The sequence below is a fragment of the Haliotis cracherodii genome, unplaced genomic scaffold (assembly GCF_022045235.1).
Source record: "Haliotis cracherodii isolate W230 unplaced genomic scaffold, xgHalCrac1.p SCAF_8, whole genome shotgun sequence".
Taxonomy (NCBI): domain Eukaryota; kingdom Metazoa; phylum Mollusca; class Gastropoda; order Lepetellida; family Haliotidae; genus Haliotis; species Haliotis cracherodii.
In genome coordinates, this window is record NW_027266341.1 from 18,792,670 (window position 1) to 18,819,740 (window position 27,071).

Consider the following 27,071-nt stretch of genomic DNA (forward strand, 5'->3'; position numbering starts at 1 on the left):
CACGATAAAGCATTTATAGGTTTTTGATGCTGACAATGTAACAAAAACAATTAGACTTACTTTCTAGCACCTGAACAACGTTCTCGCTCCGACGAAGAAACTTCATACAGGCGAACTTGGGCGTTCTGGAAAACAAGATGTATTTAATTACAGTAGGGAATGTAGACTGTAGGAGCACACCCCCAGGCCAAGAAAATCAAATTACCTTATTTTTATTGAAATACCCGTGTATATTGTCTAGTGAGGTGCGGTCATTTAATTTTTGTCTAACCAACAAGAAAAGGTTCTACTCATTGTATAAATAATATTGATTACATGTACTTCTAAATCTGTATGAATCCTGATATTTTGAATTTCCATAAATAAAATTTCGGAAACCACGTTCTTCAAAGAACTAAAAACAGTTGCTGTTAGTGTAGTCCCACCATGCACGTTTGAAGGAAGACGTTGTACGCACTCAAACCTTTTCCAAAAATAGTTTTGGTGACGAACAAACGGTCTTTACGACCAGAGCAATGATATATGTATGTGTTGATAAACGACATGAAATTGATGGTACGAGTCATACAAATCAATCTCCGTTTAGGTCATTACATGCCAATGGTTGAGTACAAAATTGCCCCTAACTGTCACAAGCGGGCTCTCAGTCTCTCCTAATATGACAACCTATCTTCCCTCGCTGACTGTAATACAATTAGACTCCACACAGTGCCACAGGGTGTATGGTGTATCGTAAAGGTATAATTGCGGCTCATTCTCTGTTGACTCACTTGATTAGTACAAGAAGAGGGGGGGGGGGGCATATAATCTCCTTGTTGTACACCCTGCTGAGGAGTGAGTGAGGAGCGTTAACGAGGCTGATAGCAATCGTACAGCAATATCATGGGCGATTACCAAGACTTATTTTACTACCCTGAAGAGGATTCGAACCCTGATTTTGTCAATTTAATATCGAACGTAAATATATTTTCTGTTCATAACCTGAACTGGTTGGACTGTACAGTAAATGTATATATATATATATATATATATATATATATATATATATATATATATATATATATATATATATATATATATATATATACACACTCTCTGCTAAAAACTGTTGTCCGTTGTACAATTCCGACTGTATCACAAGCAAGTGTTTATGAATCACTATCAATTAGGGATGATACCAGGTGTTCGAGAAAAGGTAAGCGTATATTGCCCCACCAGTGCCAGTGGCACCTGTCACAAATACATGCAAAGACAAGTCATTTATTCACCTAACAACACGTGGGAACCTATCGTACAGGTCAAAATAAGGAATTGCATCGGAACTCAGTTTTGTCACTGATGTGTCAAATTTGGAAATATCCTCCACATATCTACCTTAAACACTTTTTGAAAGCCTTACTGATGTTGTAACCCTGATCAAATAACGTTTGAGCAAATGCCTTTTGATGTCTTCGCAGAAAGATCGTGCTTGATTATACCTTAAAAGGTGTGAAGTGAAAACAGCCCAGGCTGGAGCTGCTGGAATATGGCTCGACATAAAGGGAAAGTTGACTGTTGGAATAATGAAGTCTTCCCGCTTATCTTACAGTCTTGTGGACATTTCATTGACTCCACACTCATCATACAGTCTTGTGGACACTTCATTGACTCCACACTTATCATACAGTCTTGTGGACACTCTATTGACTCCACACCTATCATACAGTCTTGTGGACACTTTATTGACTCCACACCTATCATACAGTCTTGTGGATACTTCATTGACTCCACACCTATCATACAGTCTTGTGAACACTTCATTGACTCCAAACCTATCATACAGTCTTGTTTACACTTTATTGACTCCACACTTATCACACAGTCTTGTGGACACTTTATTGACTCCACACTTATCATACAGTCTTGTGGACACTTTATTGACTCCACACTTATCACACAGTCTTGTGGACACTTTATTGACTCCACACTTATCACACAGTCTTGTGGACACTTTATTGACTCCACACTTATCACACAGTCTTGTGGACACTTTATTGACTCCACACTTATCACACAGTCTTGTGGACACTTTATTGACTCCACACTTATCATACAGTCTTGTGGACTCTTTATTGACTCCACACTTATCATACAGTCTTGTGAACACTTTATTGACTCCACACTTATCATACAGTCTTGTGGACACTTTATTGACTCCACACTTATCATACAGTCTTGTGAACACTTTATTGACTCCACACTTATCATACAGTCTTGTGGACACTTTATTGACTCCACACTTATCATACAGTCTTGTGGACACTTTATTGACTCCACACTTATCATACAGTCTTGTGAACACTTTATTGACTCCACACTTATCATACAGTCTTGTGGACACTTTATTGACTCCACACTTATCATACAGTCTTGTTTACACTTTATTGACTCCACACTTATCATACAGTCTTGTGGACACTTTATTGACTCCACACTTATCATACAGTCTTGTGGACACTTTATTGACTCCACACTTATCATACAGTCTTGTGAACACTTTATTGACTCCACACTTATCATACAGTCTTGTGGACACTTTATTGACTCCACACTTATCATACAGTCTTGTGGACACTTTATTGACTCCACACTTATCATACAGTCTTGTGAACACTTTATTGACTCCACACTTATCATACAGTCTTGTGAACACTTTATTGACTCCACACTTATCATACAGTCTTGTTTACACTTTATTGACTCCACACTTATCATACAGTCTTGTGGACACTTTATTGACTCCACACTTATCATACAGTCTTGTGAACACTTTATTGACTCCACACTTATCATACAGTCTTGTGGACACTTTATTGACTCCACACTTATCATACAGTCTTGTGGACACTTCATTGACTCCACACTTATCATACAGTCTTGTGGACACTTTATTGACTCCACACTTATCATACAGTCTTGTGGACACTTTATTGACTCCACACTTATCATACAGTCTTGTGAACACTTTATTGACTCCACACTTATCATACAGTCTTGTGAACACTTTATTGACTCCACACTTATCATACAGTCTTGTGGACACTTTATTGACTCCACACTTATCATACAGTCTTGTGAACACTTTATTGACTCCACACTTATCATACAGTCTTGTGGACACTTCATTGACTCCACACTTATCATACAGTCTTGTGGACACTTTATTGACTCCACACTTATCACACAGTCTTGTGGACACTTTATTCACTCCACACTTATCATACAGTCTTGTGGACTCTTTATTGCCACTCTGAATCTTTATGCATAGATTTAAATATGAAACAGATGAGGCTGTTTCAGTGGTCTCTTTTATTTCTAGTTCAGGTGAGTAAATCTAAGGAAAGTATTGCATTTTGACAATTATTAAACAATATCAGATCTACGATTTATCTGCAATTTAACCTTATTTACGCGCCGCTTTCGATGTTTTTCCTTTGTGTTAGGAAACAGATCAGCAAGGAGCGAAGCACAATTGGTGCCCATGGAGATGATAACCTCTTGCCAAAATGTGCTAACCCTAACTGTCAGACATCTTGGATCAAATCATGTGTATATGAGGTCTTGCATTTCACATATTGTTTCCACAGTAACTTCAGATGACATATCCTTTCATTTCAGGCAAAGTTTAAAATAAAATGATTTGACATAATTAAACTTTGGTCTTTAGTGAGATGGCAAAAAATCAAAACATTTTTGAGAATCCAGACAAGATATTAATTCCACTTGTCTCGAATGCTTTCTGAGAGAGTACTTCCCTGATTGCTTTAAGGATTATGGTTAATCTTGGAAACGGGGATTTGGTGGTACATTTGCTGGACCCTGCGATATTTTTCTCCTTGTATGGCTATTTATGAAGCTTTGGGAGAAGAGGACATGTCTCCATGTCTTAAATTCAATCCAAACGTTTATAGTATTGATGCGTAGTCTTTGCAGGATTCTTCCTAAATTTACATGCTGGCCTCCTATGAGGCAGTAATGACTATATGTCACTCGAATGTCACTTGTATAAATGTCTTTGACCAAACAAGTAATGTAGTGACGCTTACATATAATGGTTATTGTTTTTGAGGCCTTGTCAGTGGGAACAGCTACACACTGTTCATGTAGGAAGCCGGATTTCGGATGACAGCTAGGGACAGAATGGGTTTATTCCTATTCTTTTTCCTCTTTTTCAGTTTGTGCATTCCTCCAATGACAACATCACGCACTGACTAAACCCACTCTGAAATAAATTCGACAGGTTCATCTCCTGTATTGGCCCAGATTTTACCATACGCGCCGATAGCATTCATGAAATTGTGATCCCAAGAAAAAATGAGACCAGAGTCTATTTTCCTCTTTGGTTGACGGATACTGGTGGAGCAAATTTATAAAAGATTATATAAAACAAAATAATTAAAAATTAAAAAAATATAAAAAAGGGGCGGTCGGGTAGCCTAGTGGTTAAAGCGTTCGCTCGTCACGCCGAAGACACGGGTTCGATTCCCGACATGGGTACAATGTGTGAAGCCCATTTGTGGTGTCCCCCGCCGTGATATTGCTGGAATATTGCTAAAAGCGGCGTAAAACCATACTCACTCACTCACTATAAAAATGTAATACATTGTGCACAGGTACATTGCATTATAAGCTGTTCTGTTACCACAGTTGTAAACATAGGTAAGATGATAAAAATAAAACAACGATTTATCGTTGAAAAAATTCTGTTTTTTGTCAAACAAAAACTCCCATGGATTATTTTTATTGTTAAAGCGATCTTTACTGTCAACAATATAAGAAAACTTAACATTCAGATATTTTTTGCTCTTCTGAATTTTCGATTATTGTGGTCGCTGGGACCGTAAACTAAGCTAAAAAATGCAAGGCCTGATGTAGAAAAAACCCATCTTGATTTAAAGTGATATGACTCAAGTAAACGTACATTTTATGATCTTGAATCAGCGGTTAAATCTTTACTTGATTAGTTATTACGGTTCTCGAAGTCTTCCAGTTTCGTGGTCTCGACACGTGAGCCATCGGCTTAGTTTATGTTCTGGCAGTCGCCCTACTGCGATGATACCGATGCACTGTGGCCAAGACCTTACTACAAACACTAGAATTACGTTAGCTTCAAGTGTTGTGAGGCAAACCTAATTAGGAATGATTAAGATAGAATTAAGGGGGTCACACAATTTCGGCACGGTTCTATAAGAAGTTAAACCGGTGTTCTAACATTTTTATTACCGCTTAAACATCTGCAAACTACCTTACAAACCCACAATCGCAAAACATGTTAAATGTTATATTAAAAAAGCTTTATGAAAACTTTGGGCCATATTTATAAGGGGAAATGCATTTTCAGTCATTTAGTTTTCTTGTAACGTTGTCACCACGATCACGCTATTCTATCTAGTCCCCAATTAGTCAACTGATTCTTACATGTTGATCAATGTATGAAATAAGCCTGCTTTGTCACATATTTAAATCAAATATGAGTGAGTGAGTGAGTTGGGTTTAACGCCGCTTTTAACAGTATTCCAGTTATATCACGGCGTGTCAGCTTCATGTGGGAGGAAAGCCCGAAGTGATGCAGGTCTCAGACGTTTACCACTTCGGTGAAACCCACGAGCACGGGTATGGTGCTGACGAACCTAGAAACATAATCGGGGCGAACCGGGATTCGAGCCCACAATCATAGGTTTCTGGACGCAACTCTGCACAGCGAATTGCGGCGCCTTAGACGACTGGGCCACCCGTGCCCCCAAATCAAATAGGAACCACTCAGTAATACAAAGTCTAGGAAGTGGCACCCCTTTCGTTGCATGCTTGCACCAGAAACATATAAACGCCAGATATATCAGTCGAGATTACTTGGTCAATACAATACAGTCACTGAGCCCATTCTTATCTTTATCACAAAAAGGGCGGTGGGGAGCCATATGGTTAAATTGTTCGCTCGTCACGCCGAAGTCCCGGCTTCGATTTCCCACATGGGCAAATTGTGTGAAGTCCATTTATGATGCTGGACTATTACTAAAAGCGGCGTAAAACCAGATTCATTCATTTTATCACAAAGAGGGATGATGCTGTAGCAGCTGCTTCAAAGCGTTTGTCGTCACGCTGATAACACGGGCTGATGTGTATGATGTGTTTCTAGGTTTCTAGGTTTATCAGCACCATACCCGTGCTCGTGGGTTTCACAGAAGTGGTAAACGCATGAGACCTGCATCACTTCGGGCTTTCCTCCCAAATTAAGCTGACACGCCAAAAAAAATGAAAAAAAAATGTTATAACTGGAATAATGTTAAAAGCGGCGTTAAACCCAACTCACTCACAATCACTCTTGAATATTGCTTAAACGGCGTAAATCGAACCCACTCACCCCTTAACAAATCCGAAGAGGTAGAAATTCTTTACGATAAGGCTTTCCGTTAAAGTCAGAAGTGAGAAGTGACTCACCTGTCCGGCCCATACTGTACCACCTGGAACTTATTGAATCCCTTGGCTGCCAGACACGTTCTGTTGTACACAAGCTGTCGCTGGGAGCACTGGCCGAAGCTGGTCTTCCTGTAGGCTCGCCTGGTCACTCGGTCACAGTTCTTGAGGATGTCGCGGTGCCTCCATAGCCACGGACCGTCTATGAAGACGTCTTGCTTCTCCACCCATCTCGGTAGGTGGCGTAGGTTGAGCCACCACATCCGGGTACTCCAGGGTTTCAGCGAGCCATCTTCAGACGGGCTTTGTAGGAACTCCGGGAACACGCAGGTTGTCTGGACAAACGTACCTGGAGCAAGAAGTCAACTTGTATATAACTGATCATAGCTTGTTGTGTAAGAATACTCAGTCCATATGTTTGTTTGTTTGTTTGTTTTTTAACGCCGCACTCAGCAATATTCCAGCTATATGACGGTGGTCTGGAATTAATCGAGTCTGGACCAGACAATCCAGTGATTTACATCATGAGCATCAATCCACGCAATTGAGATACGGTGACATGCATCAACCGAATCAGCGAGCCTGACCACCCGATCCCGTTAGTTGCTTCTTACGGCAAGCATGGGTTGCTGCAGACCTATTCCACCCCGGATCTTCACGGTTCCTCAGTACATATGTCACATTATAAATATCCTTACCCGGAACCATTTTGATAAAGTCAGTCTATTGTTGTTGCAGTTGAATATGAGCCAGGAATACACTCGCCATTCTGAACGTGCATTTCAACAAGTAGAATTGACGCAACTATAGGTCATTATGCAAAATTATATAGAAAACATATATCCACATGGTCTATTTCGGAGAAATCACTCGAATCTGTTGATTCTCCATTACGTATTGTATCACATGAAAAGGAAAACAAAATTTAGAATGAGAAATTTATGAACCCATTATCACACTAGGTGTATGCGAATGAATGCAATGTTAGTGTGGTGGCACCAGGTGTTCGCGAAACAATGTAAAGTAGTGATGACATCAGGAACACGGAAAATTGTAGTTACACAAGTGTTTCAGTATTTTTCAACACCAGTGCGGAAAAACAATATCTATTGATAATTTAAACACTTGAAAACCGTACATATAAGAATGTATGAATATTATAAACGTTATCGAAACGTTACAAGGCTGAAAACACTGCAAACATAAGGCCAAAACATAGTTTTAATACCCGCATCAAATACATCATCGTCGAATAACCATTTTTGATTGTTTCATTTCCAACCACCATCAATGGGTGTATACCTTCATACGTTCCTTTGCGCGTGAGTTTATACTGACAGAATTCATAAACAAAGTGGTAATCATTGATTGTTTCAATGAGATTTGTTTCTTTGCAATATTCCGGCTTTATCACGGCGGTCTGTAATAATCGAATCTGGGCCAGACAAACAAGTGATTGATATTATGAGCAACGTCTCACGGCGTCGGGTCACGTTAACCATGCCAAACCCTCGAACCGGACCACCCAACCCATTTAGTGGACTCGAACGACGACCGGCGGGCGGTGGGATTGTCCAATGGTTCAGTGTTGGAATACTGCTGAAGCGGCGTAAAACCATACTCACTCTCTCTTACGCAAACCATTAACAAGTACCATTAAATAATTAAATATCTGGCAATGACCAGCAATGTTTTCTTACAATGGGTTTCGACTGGAGCAACCATTCTGATCACAAGTTGTTTTTATTTTATTTTGACAAATTGCATTCTGGATGACGTCCTGAAGTCCGATATGTGACCATGCTGATGAGACAATAACGATCAGAGAAGATTGCTATTTCTTTACATGAATTGTAATCTGCATGGCGTGTTCATGGTGCTTCCGATATGTGTCAAACTATTCCTATATATTATTTACGACAGTTAATGCCTACCGGAGGGTATATCAATTCAATTCAATTTCTTTATTCAACGTACTGAGGAGGCCACAGGCCTATAGTACAATCATGATTACAGGAGCAATTGATACAATCATATAATTTCCCAACTTGATTTTCTTTGTATAAAAGCATGATATATGTACATAGAAAGAATTCTTATGGTTTCAATGTTGCTAGTGGCCAGTAATAGTTTAAACTTAAATGTACAATGGTTTATATGAAACTATTTTGGTAAATATATTTTTATTAGTTCATCATAATGCGGACATACTAGTAAAAAGTGATACTCGTCCTCAATTAATCCTAGGTCACATAGTGGACAGAGTCTATTTTCTCTCGGAATATTTTAATATCTACCTTTCTCAATTAAAAGATCGTGTGATGAACATCGGAATCTTGCAAGTGCTACCCTAAATTTTCTAAGACTAACACTGAAAAGGTATTGCTCTGCAGTCATATATGACTTGAAACTGCTATATAACAGGGACTTTGGTGAACGCGTTAGAGTTGCATTCCATGACTGAAAATATAAATCTTTTAATCTTTGCGTTATAGCATTTATGAACAACTTCGGATAAGCAATATGTTCTAATTTAAAAATGTAACCAAAACCACAATTATTTAGCAGGTTCCTTAAGTCGGTTACCCAATTTGTTTTGCCATTGCTATCATACAAACACATCATATTGTAACATTTCTTAGGGAATCTTGAGGAGGGCATATTAAGTAGTCTTATCCAATATTTTATTATTTTCAGACGTGCTTCTATACACAAATGGACTCGTCCACATTCACCATAAACCATCACGTTTGGGGTATTAATTTTAACTTTAAAATATCGTATCAGGGTATATCGTATCAGTGTAACATTCTAATCTGGTGTTTCACCACATGTGGAGGGGTGTGTGAAAGTCGTGCACGAGGTCAGAGTGACAGACATAACAAAATACGTATAGTATGACGTGGTGTGTGTGTGTTGGGGGGGAGGGTTGGGCTGGGTGGGGGGTATATAAATGTCGTATACTAGGTCAGCGCAGCATCCAAAACACGTATGTTTTGATGTAGAATGTTCGTGCGCGCGCGTGTGCGTGCGTATGTGTACGTGTGTTTGTATGCATGAGTGTGAGTGCGGATTTGTGTGTGCTTGCTTGCGTGCGTGCGTGTTTGTGTGAGTGTGAATGTGCGTGTGCGTGCGCGCGTGTGTATGTTCCGACTATATCATGACCATGTGTTTATGAATCACTATCAAATAGTGATGACACCAGGTGTTCGCGAATAAGTGACCGCACCCTGCCCCACCGGTATTGCATGATGTGGAGTATGCTAACGGTTTGTATAGGAAACTGGTACCATGTCAGTGTAAAAATCTTCACGTGTGTTTCTGATGGTTGGTTGGTTGGTTTGTTGTTTAACGCCGCACTCAGCAATATAACAGCTATATGACGGCGGTCTGTAAATAATCAAGTCTGGACCAGACAATCCAGTGATTAATATCATGAACATCGATCCACGCAACTGGGATACGATGACATGAATCAACCAAGTCAGCGAGCCTGACCACCTGATCCCGTTAGTCGCCTTTTACGACAAGCATAGTCACCTTTTACAGCAAGCATGGGTTGCTGAAGACCTATTCTACCCCGGAATCTTCACGGGTCTTGTTTGTGAAGGACAGTGGAAAAAAATACATATCTAACTATCTAAATGGGAAAACAAATTCATATTAACATTACAGATAACGGTTATTCACACAATCCCACACTTAAAATGTGTAACTAGAGACAACAGGCACAGTTGTGGTGGGGATACCATAAATATGATACCTTAATCGCTTCTACAAGAAATATTACAACCAACTTCAATGGTTTTCATTGAAAAGTTTCCAATGTAATTTCCATAAATTCCAAATGAGGAAACAGATAAGAAAATTGGAAGCAAAAAGAATATTACCAAGTTATCTTAATTGTTGCATTATAGAAATTTATGTACATAACACTTTTATCTTAAATGTTGAATGTTTCTTGATTATTCGTAAATTTACAATTAACGTTCAGTTATGAACATACAGATACTTGGCTTTATCATATAATGGGTAGGTTTCTCGGCAGGATAAAGCCAACGGATAAAAACGATATCCGTTGGGGTCATATGCGGATAGAGATGCAAATATCAAAGGCCAAGTAGGGACTACTTTCAGTGTTTATAAACAAACATGGCGTCGCACTTGTCATTCGGCGATCGAGTCAGAATTAACCATCGTGAATCTGGATAAACTACAGGGATAATTGATACAATTATTTAAAAAACCAGTCTTATATACTGAAAGTCAGTGTCAAAACTGCGACGTAACTAAGGCATTTTATAAGTTTGGGCAACTTTGGAGATATAAATTTCGAAACAATTTTGCGAGGGCACTAGGCCTAGCCAAGCAGGATCAGAAGCCATATCTGTGCTTGTAGACCTCTGCGGCTTGAAACCTTTTCCACAAATAAAAATAGTTGGGTTTAGGCGAAATATGTATGAATTGTTACCTTGTTTCGTTTTGGCGCTGTGTATACATCTGACTACACTTCTTAACGTTATGACAGAACAGGCCGACTGTGAACAATCACTGGCCGTGATGTCTCATAGACTAGGGTTAGAGTAGCTTCCCTTTGACAAAGGGCAGTTACTCTAGCGGACAGACTGATAGATTGTCGCGAAAGGCAAGTAAAAACAATTGTTGTTTTGCGTATATGTTGCTTCGCCACTGTATAAGAAACAGATTTCAGTTTGAACTATATTGGCTACTGTCGCTGTCCGACTGACACATCACCTACCCTGTGACGTAATAAATATTAATGCGCGCATTCTAGGATAACTCGCAATGTTTAGGTAATGTTTGTGAGTGAGGGGAAGCGATTTTCAAGCACAGAATTGAAGAATGACATTATATGATAAAGAGGTTATCACGCTTGTGTGTTTAGGGATGGTAAATATCCTGTATTAGGAATAAACACTATGTATTTAGCTCGCCAAGGCTCGCTAAATACAATGTTTATTCCTAATGCAGGATATTTACCATCCCCAAACACACTCGCGTGATAACCTCTGTTTAGCTAATATCTCACAAGTTCAAAATATTGTCTTTAGACACAGAACAAGATTTAAGAAATCATGTTATTTAAAACGGGATTGTAAATAAATACAGATGATATAGTTTATTTAAAAGATACTGAAAATAAAACATATACATTATTTTACCATTTACTGATTTTATAAACTTTTGAAACAGAAAATTGACACATGCACCTTTATAAGAAAGATTACTTACACTGTATATGCATCTATAGGAGAGGAATATCGTTTATTTTATATGCTTATGTCTTATCACAAAAGCCACATTTTGCACAATAATATCTATTAAAACTCAACACAGTTAAATATTCAAAATGCGAACAGCCTCGTTGCCTATCAAGAAATCAGGCTAACAATCATGTTTACACCGCCTTCGAAACATGTAGCTGCCAACCACGTTTAGACAGTACCGGGAGGCAGCGAATCCCAAGGGAGCCAGGACAGAGTCACATCCTTGTCGCTCTCATCTTACATGGCAGTAATTGGCCTCCCTTTGCACAGGGGATTACCCTTAGCATTGTTCACATGGCCACTTCGGGAACACCAAGAGCATTGATTCGCGTGGCCAGTGAGGATTCTAAGCTTTCCGTTCATCTGCACTCTTAATTAACAAGTTCTATAACATGAAATGAACCTTGATTTTAATCTTTCAGTGATGACGCAGTCTCCAACTTAATTGGATCACTAAAACACATGTGCGTCCTATACAGATTGGTTTTGTCACTGTGGTGTCATACAAAATATATTTAGAGGCACGTAGTAATTATAATACTAAGTTGGGTTTTAACGTCGCTTTGAACAGGTTTTGTTACATGACAATGTGTCAACTTAATAACACATTTTGTGCATGCGCTAAATTCTCACCATAAACGACCGCCTCCGTGGTCTAGTTGTAGAGCGTCTGCCCGGAGAGCGGAAGGTCGGTGGTTCGATCCCCGGCCGCGTCATACCAAAAGACGTTAAAAGATGGTACTTGTTGTTAGTCTGCCTCGGCATTAAGGGGCTAAAACAAGGACTGGTCGGTTCGGAGTCCGTATACTGTTTCTGAATGGGGTATTCATATTAAACTGCGAGATGGTATCTCAGTGGTCTAGCACTGTAAATCGGCATCAGTCCGGACTAGTACAATCAGCCACACAAACACACACACGTACATGCACGTCGCTATATAAGTGCAATAATCTTGTACGCGACGTTAAACGCCATTTCATCTCACCTCACCTTACCTCACCTCACCTCACCTCACCTCACACCATAAACCATGCCCAAAGTGTTCATTATTACCCCGATCAGTGGATCAGTGTGCACTCGATTTTTATTCTCAACTCCCCGGGGATAATACGTAATGCCGAATCTACAATGTGACGAAGGCACAAGCGCTTATTTGATTAAGGACGGGAATGGTGAACGCCATCCGGGTACGACGACAAGCAGTAAACCAGGTCATGGAGCCCAATTCATTTAGTCGCCTCTCGCGACAGTCATCCTCACAGGGCTGCAAAGTGTCAAACTCAGTAAGACCTCCAAAATGTCATACAAACAGGCCGGTGAGTTTTGATTTCAAAAGTAACCCAGTAACAACAGTCAACACTTTCAGATATATATTTGAACCTGGGGCAGATAAACCATTGGTACAGGGTACACAATGCGTCTTCACTTAAGTCAATTCCTTTAAGAATGGTATACCGCTTGCATACCACACCCCACCTGCTATCCCCAAAGGGTTACATTGAGTAGGGTGTTCACCTTCGACCACAATGCTATCTCCATTAACACACACCTGACACCCAGTTGATCAGACAACTGAATCTCCAGTTCCTGCATTTACACGAACAACTTCAAATGACCGGCAAGTGTTGGTGACGGGTGCCATCGGTGGGGCCCGATACGATCTCCGTTTCGCGAACACCTTATACCACTACTTGATAGCGATACGTAAACATATGATATAGTCGGAATCGTACAAAGGACACTGCGATTTCTTTTGATTATGATTATGGAAATTGTTTCGACGCTTTTGCCTCCATAAATGTGAGTCGTTTTTAACTCCGTTTTGAACAGAATTTAAGTTATATCACGGTGTGTCTGACATGTACAGGAGGAACGCCCCAAATGAGGCAGGCCGTAGACGTCTATAACCTTGGTTAAACAATCTGTCTTTGGTTTGTTGCGGACAAACTGAGGATCATAATCAGGGAGATTCGAACCGACTAATGCTCAGCGGATCCTGGCACGAAATTATTGTCTCGAACGTTTTTGTATAATGACAGGGCCATAACTAACCACCCATGATTTCCTAATCTAGTTGAGACATGGGTGACTCAGTCATCTTAGGCGCGCCGCTGCTACACTCACACGCGCGCGCGTGCGCACGCACGCACGCACACACACACACACACACACACACACACACAAACACACCATGGATATCCTTATATAAGTGCAATAAGACGCGACGTTAAACCCAATTTCCCCTCACAGTTAATGCAGAAATAAGTTAATCTGGACGACTGCACGAGGTATGATATCGTTCATTTTAACCTGATTCGATTAAGTAATGTGTAAAGCAAATCATAAATGAATTAGTAACAAAAACAAGACCAAATACTTAAGATTGTCATGGATAACTCCGCGTTAACTAAAACTACACTCAACATTAAAGCTGGGATATAATGTACAAAGTAGGCTGGTGAAGAGTATACATTCCCTTACATCGATATCCTCCGATAGCATAACCCTGTGGGACTGCCTACAATTGACCGGTCACCGTGTAGTGTCCTCCATGTTGAACCGTCGACCTGCACGTGCAGATAACGCCGTGACGTCACATACCGAGTCATCTATTTTGTCATTGTGAATCTGGTGGAACCGACACTGTAAACAGCCAGCAATTGATCCAGCGTTTTGCGACCCCTGCAGATGACTATCGCCGGATGATGAATAGCCAGGGCTAATAGCGGCTGCAACGTGGACTCTGTTTATACACCTTCATCACACAAGGGGCGGTGTGTCCTCGTGCAGGGGGAATCACGTCCGATTTATTATTTTGTATCCTTCTCACCTCTTTTATTTTTTGGGCATATAAGCATATATTAAAATAAATAAATAAAATAAATAAAATAACACTTAGTAGACACTTTAAGGAGTACTTCCCTCTGATCAACTGGCAGTAACGGCAGGCTTAGTTCAAGTATCTCAAACTAACCTTGTGTTCTATATATATATATATATATATATATATAAGTAGTATACTACTCAAAAGAAGTTAAACACTCAGTATAACAGGTTAACTATGATATGAAAGAATCCGGTGTTCTTTAACTTCATTTGCGTAACTTCTTTGATAGGCATTTAGAAGTTGGATTACTAAGTAAGGATCAGAATATATGGATGAACAACTTCTTCATTACAGTTAAGAGCGATGTTTCTATGTAGGTTCTAACACTGTTATCAAGCAAGTCAACAAGTATATATACAGTCAGGTATATATAACGGTGTTAGAGCCTACACCGAAACGTCGCATTTAATTGGATCAAAGAAGTGTTGTTCATCCATTAATTCTCATCCTTATTTCTTTTGAGTAGTATATATCACTCTTGTAGCGGATGTTTACTCTGGAAGTACAAAGACAATGCCTCAGTATGTTTGTAGTTCAAGACAGTGTTGCATTCTAGACGGGGAATGATGCTATGAAGTGGATGTGGGGGTGGGGGGGGGGGGGAGTAGTGGTGGGGGTGGTTTCAAAATGGCGGACATTTTTTCGCAAGTAAGGAACAACGGAATTAAAGAACAAATGTGACCATCAATTCCGTTACAATTGTGTAATTATTATGTTTACACTTCGGGAATGGACCGACCTTCAAGACGTTTATCATTATCAGGGACCCGTTTCGCAAAACGATCATAGCACTACGACTGTCATCAACCTATGTTAAAGTATGGGACTTACGATCATATTAGAGCTAGGGCTCCCGTATACGTAAGTCCCATGCTTAAATATGTACTTACAGCAGTCGTAGCCTAACGACCGCGTCTGAAACGGGGTCCACTTCATCGGGGCTAAAAGCCCCTTTACACAGGGCTGCGACCTTTGTGCCAACTTTGAGCGATCAAAAACTGGCCAGGACGCTCAATGGTCGCCTGAACCCAGAAAGTCATGTTTCTATGCAACTGATCCAGCAGTTGTTCAGCAGTAACTGCTCGAGTTGTTCAGTGTCTGCAACCACAGAGAAACACTGCAGGTACAAGCTCTATATTTATAGCAGGTTGAGGAGGCATTACAGGTAGCTCAAATGAGGGCCATGGTGTCTCAAGGTTTGCCGTGGTCGCCGAATGAAGGCATGGCGGTCACCACAGTCATCGTTCAATGCACACTGTTTGTCGCCAAAAGGAGGCACAAGGGAGGCAGAAGTATCGCCCAGATTTACGGGAATATATTTCAGCAGAACGCATCTATTACCTGGCGACCATTTGCCGACCACTGTGCCTTCATTCTGCAACAACGACAATGCTTGTGCCTCCTGTCTGCCTCCTTTGAGCCACCTTTGAGCAACCAGGCCCCTCGGCGACCTCGTTCAAAAATTCACGGCGACCATGGCGTCCATGGCCATGTCTGAACCTTCTTGGAACGACCGAGGCAACTATTCTGCCTCCTTTGAGCCTCCAACGACGACCTGGCAAAGTTTATGATCGCACACGGGAGGCACAAAGGTCGCCATCCTGTGTAAAGGCCCCATATAACCTGTCTTGGTTGACTTTCCCTTGTGTGATCAACGCTACTGGCAGTATCTCTCTGTGGTGGGGTGGCTTGCCACGCCGAAGAGGGTTCGATTTCCACATAGGTACACAGTGTGAAGCCTATTTCTGGTGTCCCCCGCCGTTATATTGCAAAAACCGGTGTAAAACCATGTTCATTTACTCCATATTCAACTGTCATTGTCCACATTTTGCTACCAATATCCGCATTTGACCTCTTGCCACGGCGTATCGGTGATGTCCTCAATTCATCTAGGGCCATTTTCCATACTTTACATATCGTCAATCGCCATATTTTATCACTTTATTTTGACTAAGTTAAAACTGTAAAAGGGAGTAAATCGTAAGTAATTATTACGATCTTGTTAACATATAAACATAGGTAATGATCCTGAAAAACTCAACTCAAAGACGTAAATATTTTACGTCAACGCCACAGAACCACCAGTCTCGGGGATCTGCCAAAACATATTCCTTTGGCCGTAAAAGGAAAAATAGTGGTGAAAAATATTTGAATGGGTCACGGACACCAGGTGTTCATGAAAAGGGAAGGCATGTCCTGCCCTAGCGGTAGCAGCCGCCACTTTCACAATTTGCATAAAGGAAAGCGTTTGTTGTAGTTTATAACGAGTTTATTTCAAGCGAAATATGAGCGCAGTAATTCTGCATCAGCGGTACCAGATATTACTGGTTATCGCCATGCAAGAGATGCATGACAGTTTATCGCAATTGGGAAGTCAAATCTGCAGTTTTAAGCTCGAGAGATCTTTATATCACCAAAGATTACGTACATAGGTATATTCGACTGGCTTGTGCATTGTGTTATATACTAGTATATATACAGCGAAACCTGGTTCCAGAGTCCAGAGAGAATCAATAACATACTGTGAAAAGTTAATGAAAAACAGATATTTCGTATCACTGCCATGCCATATTAGTAACTATAGTCATAAAAAAACATGGGGTGTTCTTTAACTTTTTTAAAAGTATTATATAATATATATATATATGATATATAATAGGTCATAGTGCAAACTAGGATTCTTCCAGGTTTCTAAAGTTACACCTTCTAAAACGATGTCCAGTGAAACCTTGTTAATCCGGACACCCTGTTCCGGACTATAACTGCTGGGAATACTTATATGTAATAGAACTGACATTCACACGAACGTCAATCTGGGCATTTGTTAGTCCTGACTATTTCAGTTTAAGTCCCGTGTCAGGATTGCATCGAGTCAGTGAGGTTCGAGATAATTAGCTTTCGTTGAAGATAATAAAAATATCTCCAATGATAGATAAAATGAATCTACCCTATAGATCAAACTACACTTCATTATTATCTGTGAAGTCTTTTTATGCTTTACCAAGACTTTCCTTGAGGCGTTTCATTCACTCACACAAAACATTGAGCTCAATCAAGAAACATAAATATGTCCCTGTTTATTTCTCATAAATATATAACAAACTAATATAACATTCTACAATGTAAACATAACAAAAAAAATTGCTGAGTGCCATCTTTACAATAACATACAAGCATGGTTACTTTCTCACCTGTGTGATTTCTATTGAACTTCGATTGCAGGTAAATTGTTTTCATTTTCAGTGTATGGAGCTAATTATTGCCTATTTCAGCTGATGGACGTAGGTTTTGTTTCCTAGCGAGTGAGGCAAGGTTTTCACGCTCGGTCAACTCATGGACAGAACCACAGAAGGTCAGCCATTGTGGTCGTCGTTGTCGACGTGTTTGTCAAACACAACATTATTAGTGGAAATGTGAAGCATGAACGGTGAAGCAGCCGCGGTATGGATGTGGTTGTGCTTCACCGAATGACACGTCCAGGATTAAAGCAAACTTTATGTTCGAATTGATTTCTGATTATTTGGCTGACTTGGTTATGAACACAAAGACTCCAAAGATACCTCAAAAGGAAGGTACATGAAGGGGCAATGTTCACCGGGAGAGACCAGCATGTTACTAAAGAGGCAGAAAATTAAAGAACGTCAAGGGCGTGAGCTGTTCATCCTTGAACCTCTGTCACTATGTTTTATGTGTTTATGTGTTGGCGCACACATAAATATTCCAGCTATATAACTTCGGCCTGTAAATCAAGTGATCGATGTTGTGAGCACCGATCCACACCGTCGGGGTGCGATGACACGTAATCAACCAAGTCACTGACCCTGACCATCCGATGCACTTGGTCGCCTCTCACGACAGCATGGTTGCTGGGTGGCCTCTTCTAACCCCGAATATCCACGTGGTCTGTTACAACAAAAGCACAAACGAGTCCAGGAAAGATGAAAGTTACAAACTAAGACCCTATCCACACGAGCAGCGGTTGGACACAACGTTTAAGTGTGATGGAAAATTGTTTTACACCACTTTTATCAATATTCCAGCAATATCATGACGGGAGACACCAGAAATGAGCTTCACACATTGTACTCGTGTCGGGTATCGACGTGCCAACGCTTTAACCACTAGGCTACGAAACTGTTTGGTATGAGTTTGGCGTTTTGATATACGGTAGAAGGTGGCGTTTTTGGTTAGAAAATGAATGAGCGATTAAGTATGTCGGGTTAATGCACGATATTTTAGTCTTAACAAAGTATGTCGCATGCTGTGGACCAAAAACAGTTTACTGAAACCGGCTATCACGCGTATTGAGCTGACACATCAAGGATCGTAATCTGGCGCATTTGTGATTCTAACCATCGGGAAGCTGTGGACTTACTACTGGACCCATTCCTTGGCGTAGTATCACGTGAAAATACTGACAGTGAGTGAGTGAGTGAGTAGGGTTTACGCCATTTCTTAGAATAACGTCAGAAGACATCACGACGAGGATAACAGAAATGGTTTTACGCATTGTAAAAATATCTGGAATCGAACCCGGGCTTCGGCGAGACGCGTCAACGCTTTAACCACTGGGTTACACTACCGCCCCATTCACTCACTTAATTGATAACTCTAACACCTGCACGATGACAGAAGCAATAGCCATCATTGTCAACGTCGAACCCCGTGGTGATATGGTATTGTTTTATGCATAATGCTATCACAAACACCTCGCGGAGGTCTATACACTTTAGCTCCTCCATTTAAACATACGTTGATCTCGTCTATGTAAGGATTAAATCACAAATAAATGCAACACAGTCCATTTAAAATAGGTGTCGTAGAGTATTTACCAGAAGAGCGTTGGTTCGTGTGGACTATATAAAGCTCCTCTACCTTTTGGGAGGCTTCTGGTTCAAACGTGTGTTGTGAATGGTAAGATGTGATTAACACTATGTCGTCGGTGTTGGAATTGGGTCAGAAACACCGGCTGCTTGAAATGGAAAAAGGCCAATCTTGAAACAGCTATTGCTCTGTTGACTCCAACTGGCTGTCGAAGGACGACGCAACTGACATGGGTCATAAATGCTTCAGCAATATCACAAGTTATTCACGTCGACATGGGACCTCTTTCAACACCGGAAATTCTAAGTTTGGAACATCGGTAGCGCTCCAGCATCTTCATTGCCTGGATCACGTGGCCGGTCTTTACACTTCCGGTTTCAGCTTTGTGAACTGGAAGCCCGGATGTTAGCCTGTGGGGTGTTTGCTCTGTGAGACTGTATCAGGAATAGGGATCTCCTTTTGGAGATTCCTGGCTATTGAGTGTACCTTTGTTACACGTGCGTTGTTCATATTTCATATACATATCGTCTATTGATAATACAATTTGCTATTGTCTCTACGCAAGGTATGGATTCGTCACCAAAACCACGCGCCATTTTAGGGTGTTTCAAAATAATTGCCACGTCTAGATTTCATCTGAAACATCGATTTTAATTGTAGATAAGGATACACTATGAAGATGCTTCACAAAAAATTCGATTTACGAATGCAACAAAAGATGAGAGGTTTTGCATTCAGGCAAGAAACCATTCATTATCAGTTCTCCACGGAGATGCTCGCCATCAGGGTCCTTCAACGGAGATGTTCCAGCATTGTTGTTTAGAGATTGTATTGTTGGATTACGACGGCAAATATTTGAATTCAAAATTGGTAAAATAAAATAATACCTCCATGGTCCAAGAGATAATGGTCATCATGCAGAAGTGCTACATTAAAATTCAAGTCCTGAGCGGAATTCAAACTGAGCATACCCGAGCCACACTGCCCTTTAGCCAACCTGGTTTCTGTTCTAGAGAATCGAATCCGATCCGGACAAGGGTCATTCAAATTATGTGATACAGAGCAGTTTGTACACAACAAACATCCTCGCTGCTTGTATGATATATTACTTGTACATACATTTTGTCAAATTGTTAGATATACAAGAAAACATATCACATGTTTTCATCTTCTATATACCTACAGCAAATACAATCAGATTCTCTTAATTATACCAACACAAACTACGGTGTAATTGACAACATTGATACGTTCAATATGCCTACCCTGTTGACATTTGGAACATTGGATCGGAATTATGTGATCAAAGAGAGACGTTATTGCCCGGATCGTCCATGAAAAGTTTCATGATATAAACCTTGGTGTCGGAGGACGTGTGATAAATGTGAACGTTTATGACTGACGGACATGCGTCTTCGACAGCGCCTTTCAGGTGAGCTAAAAGAAGAAAATGCGACAAACTCCGAACAGATTAAAGCGGTCTTAAATGTAACAAACAATATTAAGACTTCAAAATAGCGAGAAGGTAAACTTTTGATCATTAAGGGCGTTCTTATATCTGACAATGCCGTGGACAATATTCTACTTTAGTATTCCCTAATGTAATGCCCTACTGCTATATATTCTAATTTCGTTTTAACTTTGCAAGCCAAGAAAGAATACAGTATGCCTTTTGAAACAGCAGCCAGAAATCTCTGAAGGAACAGCATGCTTTGACTTTAATTTAAGTGGGTGCCTCAGTGACATGTTTTGACGTTTAAGGGTGTCGTTAAAATATAAGTCAGTCGGATTTCTAACATTTTATTCATTTACTGTGGAATTGCCCCCACAACAAAGGGGAATCAGTCGACATATTTCACTCGTTATTCTCTTAGTTGGTTTCCGAATGAAAAAGAAAAAAGCCTTTGTGATCACATTAAATAACGGTCAGCTACTTTGTACCTCTTTGTGCTGTTGCCGTTACGTGGACAACAGAAGATTTATTCCAATTACCGTTTGAGTGATACACAAACTATTTCTGTTTAACTCCTCGGTGCTGTGCACAAACCACTCAGCTCTCGGAAAACATTGTCAGAAGGGGGAGGAGCACTGTTCTTGTGGGCGTGTAACCCATTCAGTTTGTGTAAGGGGATGGATTGGTTTGGTTTGGTTTGGTTTTTTTTGGTTTTTGGTTTAACGCCGGTCTGTAAAATAATCGAGTCTGGACAAGACAATCCAGTGGTTGAGATCATGAGCATCGATCCACGCAATTGGGATACGATGACATGTATCAACCAAGCCAGCGAGCCTGACCACCCGATCCCGTTAGTCGCCTTTTACGGCAAGCATGGGTTGCTGAAGACCTATTCTACCCCGGAATCTTCACGGGTCGTAAGGGGATTGACAGTTGCCATACGTGGGGTTCAAATAATTATTCACTTCGCGCCCATACAAACAACTAGTTTGTGTAAGATGATTGGTAGTTGCCATTCGTCAGATTCATATAATTATTAACCTCCTCCCGGGTACCCATTCAAACAAGTAATTTGTGTAAGGGGATTGATAGTTGCCATTCGTGGGATTCATATCAATATTCATCTCCTTCCGGGTACCCATAACAAACTACTAGTTTTTGTAAGGGGATTGGTAGTTTCCATTCGTAAGATTTATATCAATATTCACCTCCTTCCGGGTACCCATTCAAACAACTAGTTTTGGCGGGGGATTGACAGTTGCCATTCGTAAGCTTCATATCATTATTCACCTCTTTCCAGGTACCTGAGGGGATAAAATACGTACATGTTGGTTGGATAAATTCCCTCGTTACACCGGGCGGGTGGGTAATCTAACGGTAAAAACATTCTCTCTTTAGCCGATTTTCCCACATGGGTACAGGGAGCGAATTTCTTTTCAGGCGTCCCCCATCGTGATATTGCTAAAAGAGGCGTGGGACCTCGCTCACAGGACTGCCCTCGTCGTACTATAAGCCTGGTTTCAATTCCAAAAATAACCACAAGTTACTGGAGCCCATATCATCTTTGTTCTATTAAACGCGTCAAAATATTTACACTGTCTACAGATGGAAGGTAGTATATCCGGACTGGTCATGATGGAGCTGTTCAATACAATTACGAATGGCACATCTGCGTGAATCAATACGAATCTGCTAACGCTGTTCTGACAGTCGTCTAGGGTAGTAATCTCATTGCTCATTGACTTCCTATATGATACTACACATGTCAAGTCGTCATAAACTATTACGTAACACTACAGACAAAATAACGGTAAGGCCACAACAGGGAGAATGTTTACGCTAACAAGATTTGACATACGGTTGTGTTGCTGAGCTTGCCATATAAAAAAAGGAGGACTTCAAAACAATAAAGTTTTCTATAGGGATATTATCAAATTTTCATCAGGACATTATCGAATTGTGGTTGCGACCAAAGGATCATTTTAGGTCATTCAAGGGTCATGTCTGCTTGATGCACAGCTACAGCTCGCCTTGGACAGTGTGTCCGTGGCACTGTGGATGCAGGAAGGAAGCAATCAGCTTAATGAACTTGGGATGAGTGTAATACCCCTCTCCCCCCTCCCAAAGAAGACAATGATTCTTGCTCAATCTATTCCACGGTCTCTCCTCCCCAAGATCCCGATGAGAAGACGGAGTACTACCAAGCCATATGTCTCAGAGCCTATAAATCATATTGGATGTCAAGACTTATCTGGTCAAGTGGTTTCTCATCATACATCGCTCTCCTCGCTCGATTCCGTAGCTTTATTTCGCGACCCGAAGTTATCACTTCAAATATATGCTTTACTGAGGCATCGAGCTGGGCTGGCAAAGCGGGGCGTGTGTTATTGGGGTGAACGTCTGTAGTATCCCTTGCCAAACTCCGAGGCTGAGCTTTCTTACAGCGATTTTATTATTGATGGATGGTCATGGTAATCGGATTAGCAAAGGGACAATGTCTTTATAATATGATTTACCAAACTCGATGTGGAAGGAAAAGGTGAATTAGAAGCCTAATAAAATTTATTACGCGTAGATAAATAATCGAAGCCGAGGTAATACGTTTCCTATCCCGCGATGTCGGCCGGTTCGCTGGAACTCGCTATTGGTGAAAAGCTGGCTAAGATTGGGGATGTAGATAGGGAGGGGTGCGAGAGGGAGGGGAGCGGTCGATGAAGGCTGGGGTCGGTAACAGAATTATGTAATTGTCCGACGTGAGCTAAATAAAGAGGAAACATATCCTTCGACTTGCTGAGCAATAGAGTGGTCCCACTACGGGTCAACGAGTAGATGCTGGTTTAAACAACATGGATTATCACATCTGTTGGCTCTTTGAGGAAATATTAGGTCGGGGTTGCTATGTAGACTGTGGAATAGTAGTAAACAAATTAACTGGTCTTGTGAAGATATCACGTTTGCAAGGGGGGCTGAATATGTCAATATCTTTCTTGGATGAAACTAGTAATTCAATAGTCTGTGAATGATATTTGCAATGAAAGCTTATCTCCTTTCTTATGTTGGTTGATCAAAGCTTTCGCGTTTCGGACATAAGCAGAAAAGGGATATGGATAGTGTGTTTGCTTGTTGCGGACATGGTCCGGGTTCGATTCTCGATATTCTGTGACGCGTGATAACCATTGGTGTTCCCATCGTTTCCGACGTTTAGGTCGCCTCGCTCACTCTAAATGAGGCAATAATGAACAATGTAACTTTCAGGAAGAATATGAAACTTGAAGTAGTGAGTGGGTTGGGTTTAAGGCCGCTTTGAACTGTATTCCAGTTATATCACGGTGTGTCAGCTTAATGTGGGAGGTAAGCCCGAAGTGATGCAGGTCTCAGACGTTTACCATTCGGTGAAACCCAAGAGCCCGGGTATGGCGCTGACAAACCTAGAAACATAATCGGGGTGTACTGGGATTCGAACCCATGATCACATATTCTGGCTTGCCCAAGGGACGCAACTCTGCACAGCGAATTGCGGCGCCTTAGACGACTGGTCCAGCCGTGCCCAAATATAACACTTGATCTCAGTTAGGAATGTACTTGAGGCCATGTGACTTTATGCTTAAATGTAGGTCAACGGGAAATGGGGAGACAACATCTTGAATACTTAAAGTGTTTCATTATCACCGAAAGAGCTCCGTAAATATGCTCATTATTACGTCGTTCTATTGATAAAATCGTAATTATAATATTGATGTTTATTGATAATTATTCAAGGAATAAAGAGATACAAAATATGACTCCATTTTCTGAAGTCAACGTGAAAAAAGTACAATTTAACAAGTCAACGCCTAGTTTCCTTGCATTAAACAAAAAAATCAACGTTTCAAATTAATCACATGGTTTTTTTAAAGTAAACTGTTTTAACTGTTGGTGGTGATGAATCGTCCTCTGTTTGAAGAAGGCTCCTGTTTTTCATGCAATCAAAGAGCGGGACATGGTGCTAGAAGGAAAAACTCCCCACACAGTACTCTCTTGGGATTCGGCAAAGCTTCCTCCTGCCTCGGAGCTAGGCTGTAAATCACAGGTCTGAGTATCTGTTGTTCATATAGGCAGAAAAGACCAGCCTATTTATACTCCGAGTAAGGGAACTTTAGTACTAAGCGATTTCCTTTTAAATACACGGGTTAACACCTTGGTAAGTACAACGCCCGTTGGCGTTATATTGTTATACAGACGTGGGGGTCATTTCAAGGAGTGCTTGAAGAGAACGAATGTCACGATTACCGCCATGACCTTCATATAATTATTTGATAAGGATAACTTAATTAATGCTGTGTCATGTTTTAATCCATAAAAGTGTCCATAAATTTGGTCATATATATACTGACTCACTGACTGACTGACTGAGTATGGTTTTACGCCGCTTTTAGCAATATTCCAGCAATATCACAGCGGGGGAAACCAGGAATGGGCTTCACACATTGTACCCATTCGGGAATCGAACCCGGGTCTTCGGCGTGACGAGCCAACGCTTTAACCACTAGGCTACCCGACCGCCCCTATACATATACATATGCTTATGATGTTGTCGGAATTGGAATCGGAATCAGCCTCTGCATTTAGCAGATATTTCTTATGATTATGGAATGTTTTGGTCGCTTTTATGTATGTTTCAATGGCAATACGACATACATTATATTCAAAAGTGTGTGTATATATATATTCCGACAACATCATAAGCATATGTATCAAAAAGCGATGACACCAGGTGTTGGTGAAGAGGTGAGCGTAGCCTTCCCCGTCGTACAAACCACACAGCCGCGTGTCATTATATAACGATTCATCATCATAACTGTGCTACTGAGAATTGAAACATATTAAGTCACAACGCCTCTAACCTTTACAGATGTTTCACTGATTAAAGATTTTAGACCTGCCCTAAAAAGGCACACACCTGACTGGGTCAAGGGGAGAGCATTGCTGTTGCTAATGTTTCAACTCATTGATTAAGAATACAGACCCGAGAAGTAATTATTGGTAGTGAAACACAATTGGATTATGCAAGTTGCAAAGCTTGTGAAGTTACCGTAACGGATCCGGCGATCTGAGAGCCTTCCAGAGCTGTGTCGAGACCTCTCCTTGATGATTAGTCGAAGGACAATACTATACACCACAGAGGCTGTAGTCAGTTGTACGCAAACAGTATCTCGCTTGCAGGTGGGTCTCGTGCATTTTTAATTACGACGAGAATTTAATGCGTTTTTAATGCTTGGGAGAGGCGTGCAGATCTAATTACCATATCACTTAGATTGTCTTTACGGGAACTGTCGCAGCTTACATTCCCTAGCTTTTTTCTGTCTATTGAGTAGGAGATATCTGGGTGAAGTGAGGCGAAATGGAGTTTAACGTCGCGTTTAAGAATATTGCATGCACGTGTGTCTGTGACTGCTGTCCTACCAGTCCGGACTAATGCCGATTAATAGTGCTAGCCCACTGAGATTCCATGTCACAGTATAACATGAATACCCAACTCAGTCACAGAATAGTCCGGGGTTCAATCTCCGGCTCCGTCATACCAAAAGACGTTACAATATGGTAGTTGTTGATACCCTGCTTTGCGCTCGGCATTAAGTCGACAAAACAAGGACTGGTCGGCTCGGAGTCAGTATACTGTATCAGAGTGTGGTGTTCATGTTAAAACCTGCGGCATGGTATCTCAGAGTGCTAGCACTATGAAACTGGCATTAGTCCGGACTAGTTCAAGCACTCCCTAACCCTTGAACATCCGGGGTAGAATAGGTCTTCAGCAACCCATGTTTGATTTAAAAGGTGACTATGCATGTCGTAAGAGGCGACTAACGGGTCAGGCTCACTGATTCGGTTGATGCATGTCATCGTATCCCAATTGTGAGAATTGATGTTCATGATGCCAATCACTGGATTGTCTGGTCCAGGCTCGATTATTTACAGACCGCCGCCATATAGCTGGGACATTGCTGAATGCGGCGTTAAACATCAAACAAACAAACCGGCAGCCCCAATACCCACACCCCAATATTCTTGAACGAAACGTTGAACCCGATTTGAGCTCAACCACCTTGTTTAGCATCAGTTGAACATAATTTAATAATTCTACCAAATGTTACAAAATCTGAAATACTTTTTACGAACAATGTACGGT

The 27,071-nt window shown here is 40.9% G+C and overlaps 1 protein-coding gene across 1 annotated transcript in view; it reads right to left on the minus strand.

The window, feature by feature from the left end:
• Nucleotides 1-27,071, minus strand: part of LOC139449887 (uncharacterized) — a 131,776-nt gene that overhangs the window by 79,090 nt on the left and 25,615 nt on the right. The window contains exons 2-3 of the mRNA XM_071231462.1: nt 6,478-6,802; nt 61-125 (exon numbers count right to left, since the gene is read on the minus strand). Coding sequence (XP_071087563.1) covers nt 61-125; nt 6,478-6,802 — 390 coding nt within the window. The remainder of the gene's footprint in view (nt 1-60; nt 126-6,477; nt 6,803-27,071) is intronic.